The 22654-nt window shown below is 44.8% G+C and overlaps 1 protein-coding gene across 2 annotated transcripts in view; it reads left to right on the top strand.

Moving 5' to 3' along the window:
• Positions 1 to 22042, top strand: part of acvr2ba (activin A receptor type 2Ba) — a 224165-nt gene extending 202123 nt beyond the window's left edge. For both annotated transcript variants that reach the window (XM_087987597.1, XM_087987598.1), the window contains exons 8-11: positions 2264 to 2378; positions 6933 to 7071; positions 10761 to 10891; positions 14222 to 22042. In XM_087987597.1, the coding sequence (XP_087843723.1) occupies positions 2264 to 2378; positions 6933 to 7071; positions 10761 to 10891; positions 14222 to 14416 (580 nt within the window). In that variant the 3' untranslated portion in view covers positions 14417 to 22042. The remainder of the gene's footprint in view (positions 1 to 2263; positions 2379 to 6932; positions 7072 to 10760; positions 10892 to 14221) is intronic.
• The last annotated feature ends 612 nt before the right edge of the window (positions 22043 to 22654 follow it).

Genomic DNA, 22654 nt, shown 5'->3' with positions numbered 1-22654 from the left:
AAGCAGCGTTTATACTGTGTGAAAAGAAAGCGCTGATTGCCAAAATGTGTAACTTTTTCAGCAATACTCGAGTACTTTCCAAAATGTAGTTTACACCAGAGACTGTGGGAAGAACAACGTATTAAAGTTGCAGCAAAGCCTGCTGTGTGTGAATCCCTGATAATTCCTGCTCTCGCAGACTCCCTACTCCAGGCACGTTAAGTAATTGGACAGGATCCACACAAGGTGCATTGTTGGAACTTTCTGGGACAACAATGTGCTCAACGCAGGTGCTTTGAAGACCAGAAATGTCCGGAATTGAAGACCTCCTCATCACAGCCCAGCTCAGATTGAATGGACGTGATGATAAAATGACGTATAGGATTCGGCGTAACCAATCTGCACTCAGCAATCTCAGTATATCCCCCCACATGTGATGTGACAATTACCTTGTCATCCTTTAAATGAATGGGTAATTAGGATTGTGGAGGGCTGCTCTGACGCACCGTAGTTAATCTACAAGGTGCAAAGTCTAAAATCTCTTCATTGCAACACTGCTGTTTAATTGAATCGAAGGTTTGCACCTCCATTACTGCATATGTTTGTCAATTCTACACCTGGCTTTTGAAGGAGTTCTTCTTGATGTCATTCTGACATTTTGATCCTGTGGCCTTCTATCCTGGAATTAAATCAGAAAGTGCTGGAGAAACTCGGCAGGTCTGGCTGCATCTGTGAATAGAAAGAGAGAGAGATGGAGTGGACATTCTGAGTTCGATATGTCTCTTCAGATTCTGAACATTAACTCTGCTTCTCCACAGATGCTGCACATTATTCTGCCATTTTATTTGAAGTCATTTTCTGAATCTTTGCTATTTTCATTCAAGGTGACTTCTCAACTCCTTCTTTTTGAATATATGTCTATATGTAGCTCAGATCTCTAACTCAAGACATCAGCCCTTTCCCTGCATGCATCCAACTCTGGAATGTCTGCCTTAGATCTCGGTGACTGGACACTTCCTTGCACTCGTTCTCTGCTGCTTTGGCTACACAGTTCATTGTTCATTGTTTCTCTGTATGCATTGGATTTGTGCACCTGGACTTTTCAGAGTCAGACTGACCCAGATTCTGATTCAGGGATTCTCGGAAAATTCTTATGTCACAATCCACATGTCTCAAAACGCAATAATCTGATGCAGCAGCACGGTGGCTCAGTGGTTAGCACTGCTGCCTTACAGTGCCAGGTTCAATTCCACCCTCAGGCGACTGTGTGGAGTTTGCACGTTCTCCCCGTGTCAGCGTGGGTTTCCTCTGGGATCTCCGGTTTCCTCCCACAGTCCAAAGATGTGCAGGTTAAGTGGATTGGCCATGGGGAAATTTTTAAAGTTCATTTTTTTTGTGGGATGTGGGCATTGCTGGATGGGCCCAGCATTTACTGTCTGTCCCTTGTTGCCCCTTGAGAAGGTGGGGGTGAGCTGCCTTCTTGAACCGGAGTTGACCCACTGTGCCCTTAGGGAGGGAATTCCAGGATTTTGGCTCAGTGACAGTGAAGGAACAGCGACATATTTCCAAGTCAGGATGGTGAGTGGCTTCGATAGGAACTCGAAGGTGGTGATGGTGTTCCCATGTATCTGCTGCACTTATCCTTCTAGATGGAAGTGGTTGTGGGTTTAGAAGGTGCTGTCTGAGGGTCTTTGGTGAATTTCTGCACTGCATTTGGTAGATTGCCCGTAGTATCCAGGGATATGCAGGTTAGACTGATTAGCCATGGGAAATGCGGGGTTTCACAGATAGGATAGGGGGAGGTTGGTGGTTGGCTGGGATGCCCTTCAGAGGATCAGTGTGGACCCGATGGGCTGAATGCTCTGCTTCCACCCTGTAGGGATTCTGCGATTCTGTGGTCATTGTCACATTGCTGTTTGAGAGACCTTACTGCCAAAACAAAAGGCTGAACTAGACTTGGTGGGCTGTAAAAACTGAACATGAAAGATGCCAAGTGAATTCATCTTTCAAAGTGTATGACTAAGTGGCAGTCATGAGTGTCTGGATGGCTTCCTGTTTATCTTACCATTGCATGTCTGTCTCATGAAATCTACATGGTATGTTATTGGTTCAGGTGACCAGCGTGGGGATAGAGGAGGGTAATTCTCAAAGATGTTTGGTGTTGATGATGGTGTTGTGTTTTCTTTCTTTTCCTTGGACCCAGAATGTGGTAAGATACACAAGTGGTGAGGAATGGAAGGAGTTGGCGTTTGATCCCGTTTCTCGCTGCTCTCTTTATTTGCAGGGATTTTAAAAGCAAGAACGTGCTACTGAAAACAGACCTCTCGGCGTGCATCGCTGACTTTGGTTTGGCCGTCAGGTTTGAGCCTGGGAAGCCGCCTGGAGACACGCATGGACAGGTAACAGGGATTCTGGGAACGAGGGTAACCCAATGGCCAGGCACTCTGAGAACTCTGATGTAATTAATAGGGTCAAAGGTCAGCACTGAACTCCTCCATTGTGAGGGGTGTGCAATATGCAAACCTTTGGCTGATTACTGAGGGTTAGAGCGGGTGCTGGAGAAGCACAGCAGGTCAGGCAGCATCCGAGGAGCAGGAGAGTCGACGTTTTCCTGCAGGAAGGGGTGATGAAGGGCTCCTGCCCAAAACGTCGATTTTCCTGCTCCTCGGATGCTGCCTGACCTGCTGTGCTTCTCCAGCACCACTCTAATCTTGACTCTGATCTCCAGCATCTGCAGTCCTGACTTTCGCCTGGTTACTTAGGGATCAAGGCTGCATTAATTCAGACATATTGTGGAGGTGCCGGTGTTGGACTGGGATGGGCGAAAGTTTAAAAATCACGCAACACCAGGTTATATTTGGAAGCACTAGCTTTCGGAGCGCTGCTCCTTTATCAGATAGCTAGCTGTTGGACTCTAACCTGGTGTTGTGCGATCTTTAACTTTGTCCATCCCAGTCCAACTCCGGCTCCTCCACATTGTGTCTTAACCGATGCAGCCTTGCTCCCTGAGTAATCAGTCAAAGGTTTGCATATTTCACACCCGTCAAGGCAACCATTAAATCCTCATGTGAATTAATAACTTTTTACCTATATAAAAATAATAATGTGGATGTCCCCGGTGCTGGACTAGGGTGGACAGAGTTAAAAATCACACAACACCAGGTTATAGTCCAACAGGTTTAATTGGAAAGCTAGTGCTTCCAAATAAACCTATTCGACTTATAACCTGGTGTGTGATTTTGAACAATATAAAAATAATCCGGTATGTGCCAGAGAAACGTGATGGGGTGGAGTTAGCTGCCCTTATTATTGAAAATCTTTAATTTTGAATAACAACCCTCCGCTCCTATTTCAGTCTTGGCTGGTTCCTATTGAGTTTGGAGGATAATTTTCCATTAAACATATGGCACTTCTAATATCTCTTCCTCCCCTTCCCCCCTCCAAAGAACCCATCATATCAATGGTTTGTGATGAAGACGTGCATTGTTCAACGACTCCACTGTGAAACCGGTGAATAGGTGCATGTCATTGTGATTTATGCCCGAGCTCCTGTAGAATGGGGCTCTCAGGGTCCCTGCAGTGCAGACAGAAAGGAATCCGTACGGGAGCTGGAAGCAGCAAAAAGCATCCCACCCCCCCCTCGCTCTGACTGCAGAATCCCGTCCATCTGCTTCAGAAAAGCAAAGCACAATGGTGCTCCAAAAGGGAAGGGAGGCATTCCAGTTGAATATGGAACTTCTGATTAATGCTGCAGGAGACGGGATGTGGGTATCTGCCAGTGCAGGCCAGTAAAGCCATCTGTCGGCAAACAGGCAAGGATGTCTGTACTGAAGACTGTGACTTGTTTGATACGAACCAAGTGCAGCTTCTCTAAAACGCCAGTCAGGTGGCAGCACAGAAGGCTGGAGCTCCATTAGTGTCCAATCTCTGTTAAATTTCTGAAACGGCCTCGTTCTGCTGTGTCGCAGGCGCTCTGCTGTTTGGCGGCGTGGCACACACTCTGTACTGATTGGTTGAGTGGTTTCCTCGCAGCCTATGTCACCTCACCCATATCTGAGTGTGGCTGGGACCTCAAATAGAGCCGGAAAGTGGCACATGAAGCTGAATTGTATCATCTTGCACTCATCAGGACAGATGCAAGAATGCCAAATTTGAAGTGATCACAACAGTTTATGTTGTTAGAGGAAAGGGTGGGCAAGTCAACTTCAGTTGGCTGAGATACTTCCATTGGTCGAGATTAGAGTGGTGCTGGAAAAGCACAGCAGGTCAGGCAGCATCCGAGGAGCAGGAAAATCAACGTTTCGGGCAAAAGCCCTTCATGAAGAATACCATGAGATGCAATGGAAAATAGGTTCTCCAAGTCCAAATTCAAAAAGGGTCGAGGCTTGAATTAATTCCTTCTGTTTGCAGAGAATTGGTTCCTGTGCGTGTCTGGATATCAATTCTCACAGCCATTAATGACCACCTTATGAGCTTGACTGATTATCTTAAATTGGTTTGTTAGTGTAGCCAGTCAGGATTGCAGATGCTGGAGAGTCAGAGTAGATACAGTGTGGTGGCTGGGAAAAACACAGCAGGTCAGGCAGCATCTGGGGAGCAGGAGAGTCGATGCTTCGACAAGGACTGATGAAGGGGCCTGCCTGAACTGTTGACTCTCCTGCTCCTCCGATGCTACCTGACCTCCTGTGCTTTTTCCAGCATCACACTCTATCTACTGTTAGTGTAGCTGCTGGCATACTCTGAATTGTTCAGCAACTCTTGCCCAATCAAAGAATCGCATCTAACCCTGGATGTTTTGCTTTGGGTTTTGCAAGGGCAGGCTACTTAAGGTCAATTAGAGTTGACTTGTCAACCTGGCAGTGTCCTTTACTATTGTAATTAGAAGGTGTGTGACTGTCTGGAATTTGCACTTGTTCTGATGAATGCAAGATGAAAAGACTTTGGTAAGCTGCATGTTCAGATGTTGACGGAGTCTGTGATGGTTGTGTTCAATTTCAGCCCCTTGTCGCCTAGTTTGTGAAACACCCATTCCAAGATGGGGAGGCGATGGCCAGGTGGTGTTATCATTGGACTGTCAGCGCAGAGACCTCGGCAATGCTCTGGGCACTCCGTTTTGAATCCCGCCACAGCAGATGGTGGAATTTAAATTCAATAAACATCTGGAATTAAGGGATTGATCATGACCATGAAACCATTGTCGATTGTTGGGAAAACCCATCTGGTTCACTAATGTCCTTTAGGGCAGGCAACTGCCATCCTTACCTGGTCTGGTCTACATGTGACTCCAACAATGTGGGTGACTCAGAACAACTCTCTGGGCAATTGGGGATGGGTAATAAATGCTGGTCTCGCCAGCGACACCTTCATCCTGTGAATGAGTAATAAGTAAAGATGTTGTGGAAAGCTTTCCACAATTATTGTCAAATGAAGTAATAAGCCAAATGTTTTGGTGAGTGGAAAGTGGAGGCAGTCCCTTCCTGGTCACACTCTGCTGAGCGAGGGCCAGGGTCAGTGTGTACAATCCTCTGAGCTGGATAGCTGTTGTGTAAGCACTGTTCTGACTCTCATGTGGACCTTCCTTGTACCTCCTCACTTGCTTCAATTTTTAACGCATTAACAAGGACAAACGATGAGGGTATCACAGTTTGGATCCAAAGTTGGTGGAGGGCAGCATAGTGGCTCAGTGGGTACCACTGCTGCCTCACAGCGCCAGGGACCCGGGTTCGATTCCAGCCTCGGGCAACTGTCCGTATGGAGTTTGCACACTCTCCCAGTGTCTGCATGGGTTTCCTCCGGATGCTCCGGTTTCCTTCCAGAGTCCAAAGATGTGCAGGTCAGGTGAATTGGCCGTGCTAAATTGGCCATAGTGTGTTCAAGGATGTGTAGGTGAGGTGGATTAGTCAGGGGTAAATGTAGAGTAATAGGGTAGGGGAATGAGTCTGGGCGGTTTACTATCCAGAGGGTCAGTGTGGACTTGTTGGGCCGAAGGGTCTGTTGCCACACTGTAGGGATTCTATTCTATAAAGGGTAAAGCCATTTCTCATAGGCTTCTGCAGGGCCTTGCTTGTAGTGGGATGCCTCAGTGGATTAGATAGGGTAGGACACTGTTCAGAGGGTCAGTTTGGACTTGATGGGCTGAATGGCCTGTTTCCACACTGTAGAGATTCTGTGATTCACTTTATGCAGATGCTGCCAATTGGGAAATATTTTAGCTCAAAGATATATTTGTGTAGGTTTTCTATGGAACAGAATAGGCTGAGGAAAGATTAAATTAGTCAGAGGGAAAAGGGGTTTGGGTAGGTTACTCTTCGGGGGGTCAGTGTGGACCCTGTTGGACCGAAGGGCCTGTTTCCACACTGTAGGGAATCTAATCTAAATTGAGGTGCATATAATTTTTAAAAGATACAAAGCCTCAATGGGTTGGACAGGAAAGACTGTTCATAGTGGAAAAAATAGCCAGGGGCATGGACACAAAGTAATTAGTAAAAAGACGGGAGGCAGGTTGAGGAATCAAGTTTACACCGAGACAGTGTAGGGGCTGGAGATGTGCAATCTGACTCTCTCCGTCTGAAAGGGCAGTGGATATGAAAACGTCTCAGTGCATTTGAAAACCAGAAGATCAGAGGTGCCGATTGTGGAGCAGGAGTTGGAAGGTGGGATTAGGCTGAATTACTCATTTCCAGGCAGCACCGACAGAATGGCCGCCTCCTGTTGTACATTTCCCACGTTCCGAGGATTCTCTTTGTCATGAATAACCTTTTAGACCAGAGACTCGAGGAGTTCAGGGGTTGTGGAGCCAAGTGGAACTCCGGCGCAGAGGGTGATGTCTTTTGGCAACGAATGATGGTGGGCTGAACGGGCTACGTGCAGAACTGTCAGTCCCTGAGGGAGTCTTGGGGGTACCTTACAGCGAGCCTACGCTTTGTTCACACAGGAATCCTCTCTCTCCACAGGTCGGGACGCGAAGATACATGGCCCCCGAAGTCCTGGAGGGCGCGATTAACTTCCAGCGAGATGCCTTTCTCAGGATAGATATGTATGCCATGGGACTGGTACTGTGGGAGCTGGTAATGAGATGTACTGCAGCCGACGGCAAGTGTCAACTCCCATTACTTCTTCAAAAGGCAGTCTGAGGTTTTCCTTTAACTGTCGCAATGATGAGATCTGTTGGTCATACACTCACTTCTGAAGGTCCCATTCTGGAGATTAGAGCAGACCATCTCAGCAGGACTGAGGGAGGGTAATGCCTTTACTGACCCCTGTCATCACATGGGCTGCTCCTGCAAACAACCCACTGTCAGCCATTGATGGTCCCCATTAGCACCTCCTCGTTCTCCCAGGCTGAGTTTTATCTATTCCTTTGTCTACGCAACCGTTTTTCTCTATCACTGGGCTCCAACTCCACCTACAGTTTACTCCCCTCCTCCCCCCCCCCCAATCTCCAGCAAATATCGTTCCTTAGCTGCTATCAGTTCTGAAGAAGAGCCACTAGACCTGAAACATTGACTCTGCTTTCTCTCTACAGTTGCTGCCCGACTCTGAGTTTCTCCAGCAGTTTATAACTTTGTTTTTTTACCTACCCTTGAGTGCACGTGCTATCCAGTGCTATTTGTAAAGGAGATATTGATTATTTACACATTAACCAATATCACTGACAGTGATTATCTAGTCATTACCACATTGCAGTATGTGGGGAGCTAACTATGCACAAATTGGTTGCCTAAATTCTAACAATGACTGCACTTTAATTGGCTGTGTTGTACTCGGGAATATTTTGGGTTTGTAAAAGGCATTCGGTGCAAACCATTTCATTTCTTCTGGCTGTGACTCATTAACTCTGCATCTTTTAGCAAAGACAATCCTGAATCAGGTTCAGTCACAATCTAATCCCTCGAGACAATGGAGGCAAAACTGCTTAGCCTCTGGAAATAAGGGTGGGAAAATGTAATGCACCGTTCAGCTCTGATGCTTTATTGAAATAAAAGCCACAACTACTGGATATACTCAACAAGTCTGGCAGTGTCTGTGAAGAGAGAGGAAAAAGCCACGCTTAGTGTTACAAATCGTTGGTGTGCTGCCAGAAACCGGAAGCCCAAACTAGAGGGCGTAGTTTTAAGGTGAGAAGGGAAAGACTTAAAAGGGATCTGGGTGACAGCTTTTCCAGACAGAGGGTGTTTGGTATGTGGAATGATCTGCCAGAAGTGGGCAGCACGGTGGCACAGTGGTTAGCACTGCTGCCTCACAGCGCCAGAGACCTGGGTTCAATTCCCGCCTCTGGCGACTCTCTGTGTGGAGTTTGCACATTCTCCCTGTGTCTGCGTGGGTTTCCTCCGGGTGCTCTGGTTTCCTCCTACAATCCAAAAATGGGCAGGTCAGGTGAATTGGCCATGCTAAATTGCCCATAGTGTTAGTTGAAGAGGTAAATGTAGAGGAATGGGTCTGGGTGGGTTGCGCTTCGGCGGGTCAGTGTGGACTTGTTGGGCCGAAGGGCCTGTTTCCACGCTGTAAGTAATCTAATCTAAGTGGTAGAGGTGGGTACAATTACAACATTTGAAGGACATTTGGACAGATACACGGATAGGAAAGGTTTAGTGCGATCTTGGTCTACTGCAAGCAAAGGAAAAGGCCCTTCGGCCAATCCAAATCCGCTGTCTAAACCAATTCCTAAGGATCTGTATCCCTCTGCTCCCCACCTACTCGTGCATCTGTCCAGACACATCTTAAACGAATCTACCGTGCCTGCCTCTACCACCACTGCTGGCAACCTACCACCCTCTGTGTAAAGTACTTTCCACATGTGTCCCCCTTAAACTTTTCACCTCTCACCTTGAACGCATGACCTCTCGTTATTGAATCCCTCACTCTGGGATAGAGCTTATCTCTATCTACCCTTCATGATTGTGTAGACCTCAATCAGGTTCCGCCTCCCCCCCCCCCCCCCCCCCCCCCCCCACCCCACCCCCAAAATCTCCTTTAGTTCAGGAAACTCGGATGAGTTGGACCAAAGGGCCTGTTTCCGAAGTGTATAACTCTCTGACCTGACGAGTATCCCTAACAGCAAGATGTATTTCAGGAGCATCTTTCATGTAATAAAATGTCCCAAGACACTTTGTGGGAGCATTATAAGAAGGATGTTAGGTTGGGCAACTAAACGGTGGGACAAAGAGGGTAGGTTTCAAGAAATGTTAACAAAGAGGAAAGTGAATCAGTGAGGTTTAGGCTCCGTATCTAGGCAGCTGAAGGCCTGCCCACCAACAATAGAGTATCGGGGGATGCTGAGTTGAGTAGAACATGTAAAGCACAGGTATCTCTGAAGGGATTCTCTGTGTATTTCAGATCTACTGTTTAATGAAAATACCTGCTTCCTGCAACTTGCTTGCTATGATATTTCTAAACTCAACTGGCACCAACAGAGTTATTATTGATCATTCGGAAGAAAGATAATTGGACCCGAAACGTCAATGTCATTTCTCTCTCCATAGATGCTACCAGAAGTGCTGAGTTTTCCCAATTTCTGTTTTTGTGCTGTTTTATTAATTGCACATATTGGCAAAGGAACCAAAGTAACTCTCTAGCATCACCTGAAAGCTAGTCTGTACTTCTTAGAGGGGAGCTGGACATGACCTGAAGCCAGGGCCCAAATTATTTTTATTTTGTTTGAGGGCTCCTCTTAAGATTTTCTGAAGGGCTCCCTTTTGGTTTCAGGAGTCCTTTATCAGTCGCACTAATTCATTCAGCATGCTGAATAAAGTATACAGTATCCTAGGCTTTATTAAGTGGGAACTAGAGTACAAGAGGTGGGGGCGTTATGCTGAACCTGCTTAAGACTTCACTTGGAGTCTTGTGTACAGTTCGGGATGCCATGCTTGGAGGCAGTACAGAAGCGATTCACAGGGATAGATCCTGGGACAAGAAACTTTGGTTGCAGAATAGAGGCCTAAGAGGAGATTTGATAGCCATTTTCAAAGTCATGAGAGATTTGGTCAGAATGGAAAGGTGGGGATTATTCCTGTTCATAAAAGGATCAAATACAAGTGGGCACAGTTTTAAAGTGTTCTGCTAAAGGACAAGATGCTATGGGAGATTAAAAAAAAATGTTCATACTAGAACTGGTTGAGGTCTGGAATGCTCTGCCTGCAAATATGATGGTGGCCCCTTTCAAAGTTGAAATGGGATCACCTGTTAAGAGAATCCTCTTATCATAAAATGGCTCTGTGGTCCCTGGGTTTAGATCAGAGTGGTGCTGGAAAAGCACAGCAGGTCAGGCAGCATCCGAGGAGCAGGAAAACCACTTAGCGAACCTCCTACAACCTTCAATGCGACTATATATATCCTTAAAGTGCCTGCTAAAACTACATACGGTATGGGCCTAACCACAGCATAATTGTAGCAAGAATCCTTTATAAATGAACTTGATTCCTTTGTGATGAAGACCAACTTGCTGTTCCAGCTGCTTGCTGCAGTGGCATGCTATCTTGAAGAGTGAGGGAGTCAAAGATAATCAGGAAAGGACAGGAAAGTGGGCATGAGGAGGGTCAGATCAGCCACGATCCTGTTGAACGGGGGAGCAAGCTCGAGGGGCCGAATGGCCTGCTCCTGTTTCTGTTTCTTATGGTCTTATCTGGGTACGCCTGAGTCCCTCTAAACAACTCTATTTAAACATTTCATGCCTTTTCAAAACTGCTCTCTCTTCCTGTTTCACTGACCGAACTGAATCGAGCAAAACCTGGAACCACTCCAATCCAAGTGAAGTCGTCTTTTCTTGTCTCTGCCTCGTACAGGGCCTGTGGATGAGTACATTTTGCCGTTTGAAGAAGAGATCGGCCAACACCCAACACTGGAGGACCTACAGGATGTGGTCGTCCATAAAAAGATGAGGCCTGTCCTGAAAGAATGCTGGTATAAGCATCCGGTGAGTATTGACACCTTTGATTGCCTAGCCCATCAGGAACTAATTCCAGTTTGGTAGGACAAAAGCTACATGGACTTGTATTTAATAGAAAAGCCAGGGAAGTAGCCTAGTGATATTATCAGTGGACTGTTAATCCATGACTCAGGCAGTGTTCTGGGGTCCTCGGTTTGAATCCCACCGTGGCAGATGATGGGGGTTTGAATTCAATAAGTGTTTGGAATTAAGAGTCCAACGATGACCATGAATCGATTGTTGGGAAAAAAAACCTATCAGGTTCACTAATGTCCTTCAGGGAAGGAAACTGCCGTCCTTGCCTGGTCTGGCCTACACAAGACTCCAGACCCACAGCAATGGGGTTGACTCTTAACTGCTCTCTGGGATGGGCTACAAATGCTGATCTAGGCCTTCTCCCATGTTGGATTTTATTAAAAGCCGCAGGAGGGAAATAATCTCTGGACAGAGCTAAAACCAAATGTTCATTCTGCAGGCTGCACACTCGCATGGCTACATCCAGAAGTAGCTGAAGCAGGAAAGCGTTACAGTCTAGTCCAACCTCCTCATTGAGTTTACATGAAAAGACTGGGAAAAAAAAGTCTTTGATTTTTTTTTTGGTTCTTTTTTTAAACATGGGTTTGTTCCCAAATATCTGACTTTATTTTGCTGAGCATCATCTCATTACAGGCCCCTGATGGCTTGAAGCACATCTTGGGATTCTTAAATTTAAAAAAAAAACTAAACTGATTAAAGAAAGTGACAGCCCATGCACCCAGAAAGGGGAAAAAAAAAAGAAAGTGCACATATTTTACTCAGGACCACAAAGGATGTATGGACAGAGAGTGGCCATTCAGCCCAATCAGCCTGTGCTAGTGTGGATGCTCCCATTGAGTCTTCTCCCATTTATCCCTACATAGGTTTAGATTAGATTAGATTGCCTATAGTATGGAAACAGGCCCTTCAGCCCAACAAGTCCACACTGACCATCCAAAGAGTAACTCACCCAGACCCATTCCCCTACCCTATATGCCTATATACCCTTGACTAATGCTCCTAACACTATGGGCAATTTAGCACAGCCAATTCACCTGACCTGCATGTCTTTGGACTGTGGGAGGAAACCAGAGCACCCGGAGGAAACCCACACCGACAATGTGCAAACTTCACACAGACAGTTACCTGTGGGGGGGATTGAACCCGGGTCCCTGGTGCTTTGTGAGGCAGCAGTGCTAACCACTGAGCCACCATGCTGCCCTTTAGCGTCACAACCCTCCGTAGCCTTCTCCCTCGTGATTGTCCAGCTTCCCCGTGCCATGTTATTCAATTCAACCTCTTGCTGTGGGAGTGAGTACAATAGTCTCACCATTCTCTGGGCAAAACAATTTCTTCTGAATTCTCTAGTGGGTTTCTTGGTGACCAACTTATATCGATGACCACCCGTTATTCCCTTATAGACTCAGATTCACTCAGCACCCAATCAGGCCCTTTGGCCTAACTATCCATACCGACCAGGTTTCCTAAACTAAACTGGCCCCGTTTGCCTGTCTTTGGCCCATATCACTCCAAATGTTTCCTATCCATGTACCTGTCCAAATGCCTTTTATATTTGTAATTACTCCTCTGGCAGCTCACTCCCTACACACACCACCCTCTGTGTAAAAAGGTTGCCCCCTCAGGTCCCTTTTAAATCTTTCCCCTCTCACCCTAAACCTTTGCCCTCTAGTTTTGGACTTTTCTCCCTTGGGGGAAAAAGACCTTGGTTATTCACCCTATCTATACCCCTTGTGATTTTGTAAACCACTATATGGTCACCCCTCAGCCTCCTATACTGGAGGGAAAATAGTCCCAGCCTCTGCTTAAAACGTAAACCTTCCAATCTTGACAACATCCTTGTCAAACTTCTTGGCACACTTTTAGTTTAATAATATCCTTCCTAAAGCCATAGAGCTGTACTACATGGAAACAGACCCTTCAGTCCAACTCGTCCATGCTGACTAGATATCCTAAATTAACCTAGTCCCATTTGCCTGCAGTTGTCCCATATTCTTTGAGCCCTTCCTATTCATGTACCCATTCAGATGCCTTTTAAATGCTGTAATTGTACCAGCCTCCAACACTTCCTCTGGCAGCTCATTTCCATACATGCATCACCCTCAGTGTGAAAACATTGCCCCTCACGTCCTTATAACTCTCTTCCCTCTCATCTTAAAGCTATGCCCTCACATTTTGGACTCCCCTACCCCCTGACTGTTCACCCTATCCATGCTGTGACCTCATCAATGTCTTATATAGCCGTAACATGATGTCTCAACTCCTGAACTCGGTGCTCTGACTTCTTCACAAGGAATGGCAGAGCAGGATCGAGGGGCTAAATGGCCATAGGACCTTAAGACATAGAATCATAGAGATGTACAGCGTGGAAACAGACCCTTCGGTCCAACCCGTCCATGCCGACCAGATATCCCAACCCAATCTAGTCCCACCGCCAGCATCCAGCCCATATCCCTCCAAATCCTTCCTATTCATTTACCCATCCAAATGCCTCTTAAATGTTGCAATTGTACCAGCCTCCACCAATTCCTCCAGCAGCTCATTCCATACATGTACTACCCTCTGCGTGAAAAAGTTGCCCATTAGGTCTCTTTTATATCTTTCGCCTCTCACCCTAAACCTATGCCCTCTAGTTCTGGACTCCTCAACCCAAGGGAAAAGATTTTGTCTATTTACCCTATCCATGCCCCTCATAATTTTGTAAACCTCTATAAGGTCACCCCTCAACCTCCAACGCTCCAGGGAAAACAGCCCCAGCCTGTTCAGCCGCTCCCTGTAGCTCAGATCCTCCAACCCTGGCAACATCCTTGTAAATCTTTTCTGAACCCTTTCAAATTTCATATCTTTCCGATAGGAAGAAGACCAAAATTGCATGCAATATTCCAACAGTGCCCTAACCAATGTCCTGTTCAGCTGCAACATGACCTCCCAACTCCTGTCCTCAAAATTAGGCTATTCAGCCCATTGAGGCTGCTCCACCATTCAATCATGGCTGATGGGTTTCTCAATCCCATTTTCCCGTTTGTCCCCATAACCTTTGCTCCCCTTGGAAATCAAGAACTTATCTACCTCTGTTTTAAATATACTCTATGACCTGGTCTCCTCAGCCTCCTATGGCCTGCTCTTATTCCTTCGGTGGCGGGTGAGCTATGGTCTGAATAAATGGCAGAGCAGGCCCCAGGCTCCAGGCTCCAGCTCCGACTTTCCTGCGTTGCTAAGCGACAGCCTCCTCCTCTGATTCCTGAGCATGTGTTGCATGTTCTCTCTTTTCCCGGCCTGCTCCAGGGTCTCGCGCTGTTCTGTGAGACGATCGAGGAATGCTGGGACCATGACGCCGAGGCTCGCCTCTCAGCCGGATGTGTCGTAGAGCGCATCTCCCAGACCCGAAGACTCATCAATGGCACTACCTCTGACTGCCTGGTAACCATGGTAACGGCCGTCACAAACGTGGACCTGCCCCCCAAAGAGTCCAGCATCTGAGTGTCATTTTTTGTTTTTTGTTTTTGTTTTCTCTTTGGTGTGTTTTTATTGGGAAATTGGAGAGGAAAACAAAAGGAGAGAGGGACTACAACAACAAAAAAAAAATCAAACACGTAAATAATCTGTGTCTTTTTCCCAGACTCGGTGGAAATCGAACTATCGACGCAACACAGCTGCTATTTTAACCTGACTTTTTTTTTTTATTTTTGTTCTCTCGGATTCAGAACAATTTACCAGCACATTTACTCTACTGTAATTTAACGGATATCTCAGTATAAAAGCATTCAGGTGCCGACCAGCGAATGCAGCAAAAAAAAAAACAAAACAGGTTCACGTACCTCCAGACTCGAATCCATTTTAGCCGTTCTGGGTTTCTTTATCTCTGCTCATTTTTGTGGCTTTTCTGTCTCCTCGACAGCATGTTTGTGACTTTTGTTTTCGAGAAAGGAAAATTTAAAAAAAAAAACACAGATACGAAGCCTGCATCGCCCGCAAAAAGAAAGCAGTGGACAAAAAAAAAACGAAAGAATGCTGCAATTATAGGAGGAAACGTTTAGACTGTTACATGCGATTTACCTCCCTTAAGGGATCCACAATTTTTTTGACAGGAGAGTGCTGAAATGGTGAACATGTCTCTCATGGATTGAACGGGTGTCACAGTTAACATACACGCGTGCACGCGCACACACACACACACACACACACACATACACACACACACACACACACACACATAAACTCTCTCTCTCACATACACAGAGGGAGAGATTGTAGCAATCTCTTCACAGTTGGTCATCTCTTCACAGGGAGACCATCATTGGGGAAGGGAGGATCAACAAACCCTTGCAGCATTTGGACAAATAAAGTAAAAACAAAAAAAAAAGTAGCTACAAAAGTATTTCTCAGGTAACCAGTAAATTAGGGAGGGGAGGGATTTTTTTTTCCCTAAGGTGGGGGCTACGTCATCATCCATGACCACACAAATATGAAATAATCTTTATTTCGTCTTAAAAGCGGCACTGTATGCCATGGCCGCATTTACACACGCCATCAGTAGTTCTAGTGAACGAATGTCCCTAACGTTGCTCTTTGAATGCAGGTTTTATTTTTGCATTGTTTAGAAAACACATGCGTATATACACACACAAAAAAAAACACACAGAACAGCGATGAAAAATACAGACGCATAAACACGTGGCTTCCGAGGTTTTAACAAGAGAAAAAAATCATGACCATAGACCACCTCAAAAACCAGAAATACCTCAGATTTTTTCTACCTGTATGATTTTATTATATATTTTGTTAGTTGTGTTGTCTGTAGTGCTATTTTAATGTAAGTTGGCTCTTATGACAAGGGAGTTTAATAAGTTCCAAATTCCTAGGAAGTGCTACCATTTACCTTGTAAAGCACCATTGTAAATAACTTGATGCAGTTGTTGAATATTGGCTATAATAAGGTACTTGGGCATTATATTGTATCATTTCATTCTGTGCTCGCATCTCCCCTTTCTTCTGACCCTTCTATTTTTGTAACTCAGTGAACTCTCATGAATATTTCGCTCTTGTGGCAATTTTATTTTCTTTCTTTGTTTTTATTCAAAAAAGAAGAAATAGCCTTTCTTCTGTCGCTGTCCAGCAGTTGCCTTCCAAAAACCAGTTTGGAGAAATCTTTCTTTTCAGGAGCATTCTAAGTCTCTCTCTGTCTCTCTCTGACTCTCTCTCTCCCTCTCTCTCGCCCTCTATTTCTCAGCCTCTATCAGTCTGTGTCTTATGCTCTCCCACCCCCACAGTCCCAGGTGCCATATTGTTAATTAACAGGATGAGTAGTAACACAAGACTAATGTGAGATTTGTTTTAAATATGGTCTTATGAGTGTGATGTCTTTGTGCTAAATGTTCACAAAAAATGCCAATACAAGCTTTTTATTTGTTAGAAAAAACACTGCTTACCTGCTAAGGGGTAAACACTGTCTGGAAATATCTTGAAAACTGTAGCCTTTATTCCCTTTTCTGCACTTACATTTTCAGGCCAATCTTGACCATTTCTGTTAAACTGCTTTTCAAATGGTTAATGCAGTTCAAAACCTAGCCCCAGTCAGTGTAATTTTCAGGCAAGAAGGTTTAATTGAATGGATTTTGAAATCTGAAGCACAGACCAAGTCCTTTCGACTGTGTGGAATCTCTCAGTCTGGGCAAAGCCTTTTGGGCACTTTAAACATGTTAGCTGTTTGAAAGAGCTGTGACCTCCTGAAGGTTACTATCGAATCTGGTTCCTGTGGCTTTCCAGGCTGTGCATTGATTGAGTTCCCGGTGACAAGACAGCGGAGGGAGGTTTTCAGCTCCATGCTGTAAATGTTAGGTGCTGGTTACTGACCGGTTTCCCTCAACTCCTTTTGGAGTTCAGAGTTTGTGCACTTGCAAGTTTTTCTGCCTGGACACTGCCACCAAGGTATCTCCGTGAGAAAGCTTGACTCCTCTTTTCACAGATGTCAGTCCGTGTGGCTCCCTATCGGGGTCAGATCGATAATTTATGTGGGCTGAGCCAATTGCAGTTTGTTTGAAATTAGCAGAGGAGGCATTAGGAATCTGGAGAGACGCTGTTGTGCTCTGGTGTCTTTTGAAACTCGAAGCATAATTGACCTAGATTCTCAACACAGTGGCTTGAATATGCTTTCTCTCTCTTCTCAATTCTGATCCAAAAGCTTGTCGCAAGTTGTTACTGAATTCGCCTGGGCGTACTCACGAGTCAGTTTCTTTTTAAATTCAGTGCAGCTGCAGTTCTCTTAACAGATCTTGTAGTGCAGGATGGTGTCCCTTTGTCTGGACCAGGAGGTCTGGTTTCAAGTCCCACGAGCCCCGGGGAGGGGGGCATGGCGCGATGTGGCCGATCAGGTTGGTTTGGACACGACGTGGTTGTACCTCTCCCAAGGAAGACAGGGGAACACGAAGCTGTACTTGGATCTGTGGCCATGTGGCATGATCTCGATTGAAAGACAAATTAATTTCTCGTTCCTAAGATGCTGTCGCACTAAAATTTGCAAGTTCTTAAGTAACTATTGAGTTCCGTGACTCGTGCTTTCCTCGAGTGTCGTGGAGATTTGCAAAGGCACCTCTGGTGGCTGTTCTTTTCTGTTTTATGTCCTCCGAGGTCAGTGAGCTTGTTTTCCTGATGGGTGTGTTTGGTTTGGATTTCGGGCAACTGTACCTGAGCAATCTGCTGTCGGGTGAATCAATATGTGTAGCCAGGCGATGAGACAAGAACGTGAGCCCTGAATGTTACAGGGAATGGAAAGTTCAAGATCACAAAGAGGGACGCCTGGATTTCTCGATGACAGAGACTCCGTTACTGGTTCACTCTGGTGCTGCCAGAGAGTGTTTCACCAGTTCCAGTTGCAGGGTTGGGTAGAGGCAGTGGGGAAATATCTCCCTGGGGAAGTAGCAGACAGTAAGGGGCTGCTTGCATTGTAAGTTTGTCAGCACCCTCACAAGGAGATACCAGAATCTGAGCACCATCTCCCTTCGCCTGCCGACCTCTGGCATTATGCTATTTTTTTGACTTGGTCCTCCAAAACAGCATGGTGTAAACGTAACAGAAATTGTTGGTGGGACTCAGCAGGTCTGGCAGCGTTCGTGGGAAGAAAGCAGAGTCAACGTTTCACATCTGGTGACTCTTGGTGATTTGGAAGTGTATCTCGGCCCTTGGTTTTCAACAAGGACAACGAAGGAGCATCTCGGAAGAGGGAGTTGGGAAGGGGAAAAGAGCCGAAATGCTTTGTGTTCAGAGATGGAGCTTATTGGTTGCTGGAGCTCTGCTGAATCTCGGCTGTGCTTCCCTTTGTCTGAAAGAACAGAAGATGGGGAATTGAGTGATTTTGAAATTGAGATGGCACTTATATGAACAGTCACCACTTAACAAAACGACACCTTCTTGGAATGTCACAACAACCATGTTCGAAATCAATACTTTTATATTTTTAAAACTTCTCAGTGCTGTGCACTGGAATGTGACTGACTTGAACTACAGCCTGCTAGATGTAACTAATGATCCACACTACCATAGGATGAAGATGTATGGTTTATTTTAATTTAATTTGTACCTTTTTGGGGATGCGATGGTACAACTGTTGTGTGGCATGTTCCTGGTTGTGGTTCCATTTTAGCTTCCTCTGTTATTAGAATGATCTCTATACTTTATTTTTCCACGCAAGTAGAAATTTAACACAACACATGCACATTGAACACTGGCAAAATTTGTTAATTATGCCTTGGGACCTTTTAGTGAGAAAAGCAACCCAACAAGTTTACCAGTCTGGCTGGCATTTTCAAAAATCTCTTGTCCTATTCTTCTGTCACTGTGTGGTACTGTAAATATTTATGGTCTCGATATTTTGCTGTATTTTAAAAAAAGATAGAAATAACAGGGTGACAAGGTTTGGAGTGCTGTACATAGCCTTTTTGGTGGCTTGGGCAGTATTGCTTTTCATCTTGTAGGCCTGAAGCCTAAAGGAGAGCTGAGGCTGGAGGTAGCCGAGGATCAGGGGATTCCATTTTTTGAGTTGAGAAAGGAAGTGACAACATTGGCAGTTAATCCCTGGGCAGTGAGGTTAACACTTGGGGAACTTCTAACATGGAAGATGTTTCATTTCACATTTCCAATCATGAAGTTGGATCAACTTTGTGTCACTCTGATCTTGTGACAATATTTAACAAGAAAAATGGAGATGATACCTGAAGCAGAGTGAGCAGTAATACAGGAGTTCTGAGTATGTAGTACTGTCAGTTCCTGATCTGTTTTGAATGTAAGTTTGTTTACCTAGTCTTATTAATTGGAAGAAATGATCAGTTGTAGTCTCTCGGATTTGCAAGGATAAACTGTTAACTTTGCTTCTTTTTTTTATTCACTTGCTGGCCGGCCAGCATTTACTACCCTGTACCTAGTTGTCCTTGAGAAGGTGATGGTGGTGTGATGCAGTTTACTGGCTAATGTGTTTCCCTACAGATGTGCAAAAAGCAATCACTAGGCCTGCTAAGCATCTTTGAATAGATTTGAGTCATTTTGATTGTACCGGCTCTCGAAAGAACTGTGCAAGTGGGTGTGTGTGTGTGTGTGTGTGCGCGCATGCGTGTGTGTGTGTATGTGTTTGCCAGTCTCCTGCGAGGGCTTATGGGTAAGGAATGTGATCAGATTAATCCATTGTGCAAGTAAAGGTTCAAGTCGGTATGTCGCCATCCTGATCTGGTCAAGCCAAAGTCCAAATGTGGGAATGTTTGGGTGGTGTTCCTTGCTTGCTGTCAGACAGCTCTTGCCATCCAGATGTTCAATTCAGTTTTGACGTCTTACTGGAAACATGTTTGCTGCAGTGTTTGGGACCGATCCCTGCCTGGACTGCGGCCTTGAAAGGAAACTCAACTCTGGGGTAATTTTAAGTCCGCGTTCTCCAGATGCCAACTGGTGGGAAGGTGAAGGGTCATCAGATACTGTGCCTTTCCTTTTACTTTCTACCTGTCATAACGTGCAGTGAGCAACTGCTGTCTCTCTCTCTTGGCTCTTGTTCATTTCAAACTGAAACCAGAATCTCTTTTGCTTACTTCTTCATTGGCCAGCCATTACTTTTTGTTGTTGTTGTTGACTGGATGCAGTTTTTTTTTTTTTAATTTGTGATCCGGGTAGTTCAGGAACCAATTACCTCAAAACCTCATTTAAACAGTGTTGCTAGCTGGAATTCCTTGATATTGCAAATTAACAAAACAAGAACCTCTCTGGATTGATGCTTGTGGAAAAAAAAAACACTCCCCAGGGATTGAAAAATCTTTTCTCACAAGTCCAGCATCAAATAAAAGCAAGCAAAATACCAAAGAGCTTAGCAAAAGCTCTGTAATGGCATTGTGTTGAAAGTGTTTATTTTGTAGGTAGTGGTGACTAAAAAAAAGTGATCCCTGGCACATGCTGTTGCCACTTTGAGGATTAGTAGTAGCCCTTTCTACTTGTGTTCGAAGCTGCCTTGGGCAAATCTCTGGCAAATCACGCAGCATTAGGCCCGACATGGGCTCAAAGTCTCATCTTTGGGGCAGCACGCTTAAAATATGAGCATGTGCCACAGTGCAGAACCAAACGTGCGCCATGGAATAGAATGAAAGAAAAGATGCAATAAGGGCTGCTGGTAATACAGCAAACCTATGACCCAAGTTGCTGAATATATGATTGGGGAGATTTGGCAGTGTTAACGGAAGGCTGAAATGTTCACCGTTAATGGGGAAAGGCCGTACAGAATAGTCAGCTGGGGTTTGAGAGAAAAGACATCTTCCAGCCCAACAAAGGAATGTAAGGGAAACAAACTTACATCCAAAACAGGTCAGGTTGAGCAGTCAGTGAAGAAATTGTTTAGGATCAAACTTGAACACTCTTTCTGGAGGGTCCGTAAATTTGGAGACCAGAACAATATGTGTGAGTGTTGCTTCAGGTCTCATGGGCTCTTTCTCAATTGTAATTGTGGTTAACCAATGGAAATCTTCCTGTATTGCTGGGACCAGTTAGTTTAGGAACTCCCTGCTTTTGAAATTATTATCTCAATTGTGACATCTTGAAGAAAATCTTTATTTCTGGGTTCCAAGCAATGACGCATCTGGAATGCATTGAATGTTTCTCCCTTGGTAACTTGTTATGTTAATTGATTGTATGTGTATATCACGGTAATATGGACCAAGATATTCATTGATAGTGATTGTGGATAAACAATTTGGTACTTTTAAGGTGTATTATTCAAGGCTATGGTGTCATAAAATTAAGTCATCCATAAAAGATATAGGAGCAGTGGCACAGTGGTTAGCACTGCTGCCTCACAGCACCAGGGACCCGGGTTCAATTCCAGCCTCAGGCGACTGACTGTGTGGAGTTTGCACATTCTCCCCGTGTCTGCGTGGGTTTCCTCCGGGTGCTCCGGTTTCCTCCCACAGTCACAAAGATGTGCAGGTCAGGTGAATTGGCCATACTAACTTGCCCATAGTGTTAGGTGCATTAGTCAGAGGGAAATGGGTCTGGGTGGGTTACTCTTCAGAGGGTCGGTGTGGACTGGTTGGGCTGAAGGGCCTGTTTCCACACTGTAGTGATTCTTAAAAAAAAATCTAAAAAGAAGCAGGAGACTTGGCACATCAAGTCCATTTTGTTAAATTGTGGCTTTATGTTCTCAGTGGCATAGATCAAATTGAAAAGGAACTGCTTTTAATCCCTGTTTCGGATTCTCTTGCGGCCGTTTGTCACTGCAGTGGATTTTACTTTAGATCAGGCCCGTAGCAATGAAATAGCTTCTGACCCTGGGGTTATTAGTAAAAGCCTCGACACTCTTCCTTCGCTCTGTCTGCCAAATTAATTTTAAATTGGGTTTCCTTGTTTCTTGAACAATGTCCTCATGTTTCACTGCCAGTACAAAAGTCTAAATTGAATGAAGGTGTAAAGAAATGTTGGGCTTAAAATTCTTGGCACTTGTAAGATTGCTGCATCACCACTGTTGGCTTTATTTAACATAAAAATGCCAGTTTGAAAAAAAACATACCTCTTGCAGCTTGGGCATTCTCTATCCTGGCTGTGACTTACCATCTCAGTCGGAAGAGATTAATCTGGAGTCAATCTCACCACATGCTTAAAACGTACATGATGGAGCGACTTTCAATGCTGTGTGATTTGCCAAGAACTGGTCTCTTAACTCGATACCTGGAGTGTCTTTCAGTATTTCAAGCAAATGTCAACAGAGAAGATTTTTTTTTAAAAAAAAAAAGAATGTTCAGCCAGTGTTCTGGGATAAATCTTAAGAACTCTCCTGTTACAAATAGTGTTAGCTGTTCCAAATGGGGCAATCGCCTGTTACCAGTAGCCTTCTGGGCATTGGATTGCCTTGCAAAACAGACTTGAAATACTGTGACTTAAACATCTTTGGTATTTCTGACTTATTCACATCAGTGACGAATCTTCCTAAACTATGCCATAACTTCACACAATGCCATTGTCGAAATTCTCAAGGAAATACAAGAACACCGTGGAGCTTTTATTAATTTTTTTTTTGCTTTGCATTTTAAATTTGATTTACAATATTTAATTCTGTCTTTAGTGATTATTTATTTTACCAGAGCAATGATCAGATGACGATGAACTTGGATTCTCTTTTCAAACACAGAAAGAAAAATGTATATCAAAAGGAAATGACTTGAGATGAAGGAATTTAAAGCTTAGTCTCGCGATCTGAAC

This window comes from Chiloscyllium plagiosum, unplaced genomic scaffold (assembly GCF_037043375.1).
Source record: "Chiloscyllium plagiosum isolate Xiang-an unplaced genomic scaffold, Cpla_swu_hap1 HiC_scaffold_5, whole genome shotgun sequence".
In the NCBI taxonomy this organism is placed as follows: Eukaryota; Metazoa; Chordata; class Chondrichthyes; order Orectolobiformes; family Hemiscylliidae; genus Chiloscyllium; species Chiloscyllium plagiosum.
This window is presented reverse-complemented; position numbering and strand designations above follow the sequence as displayed.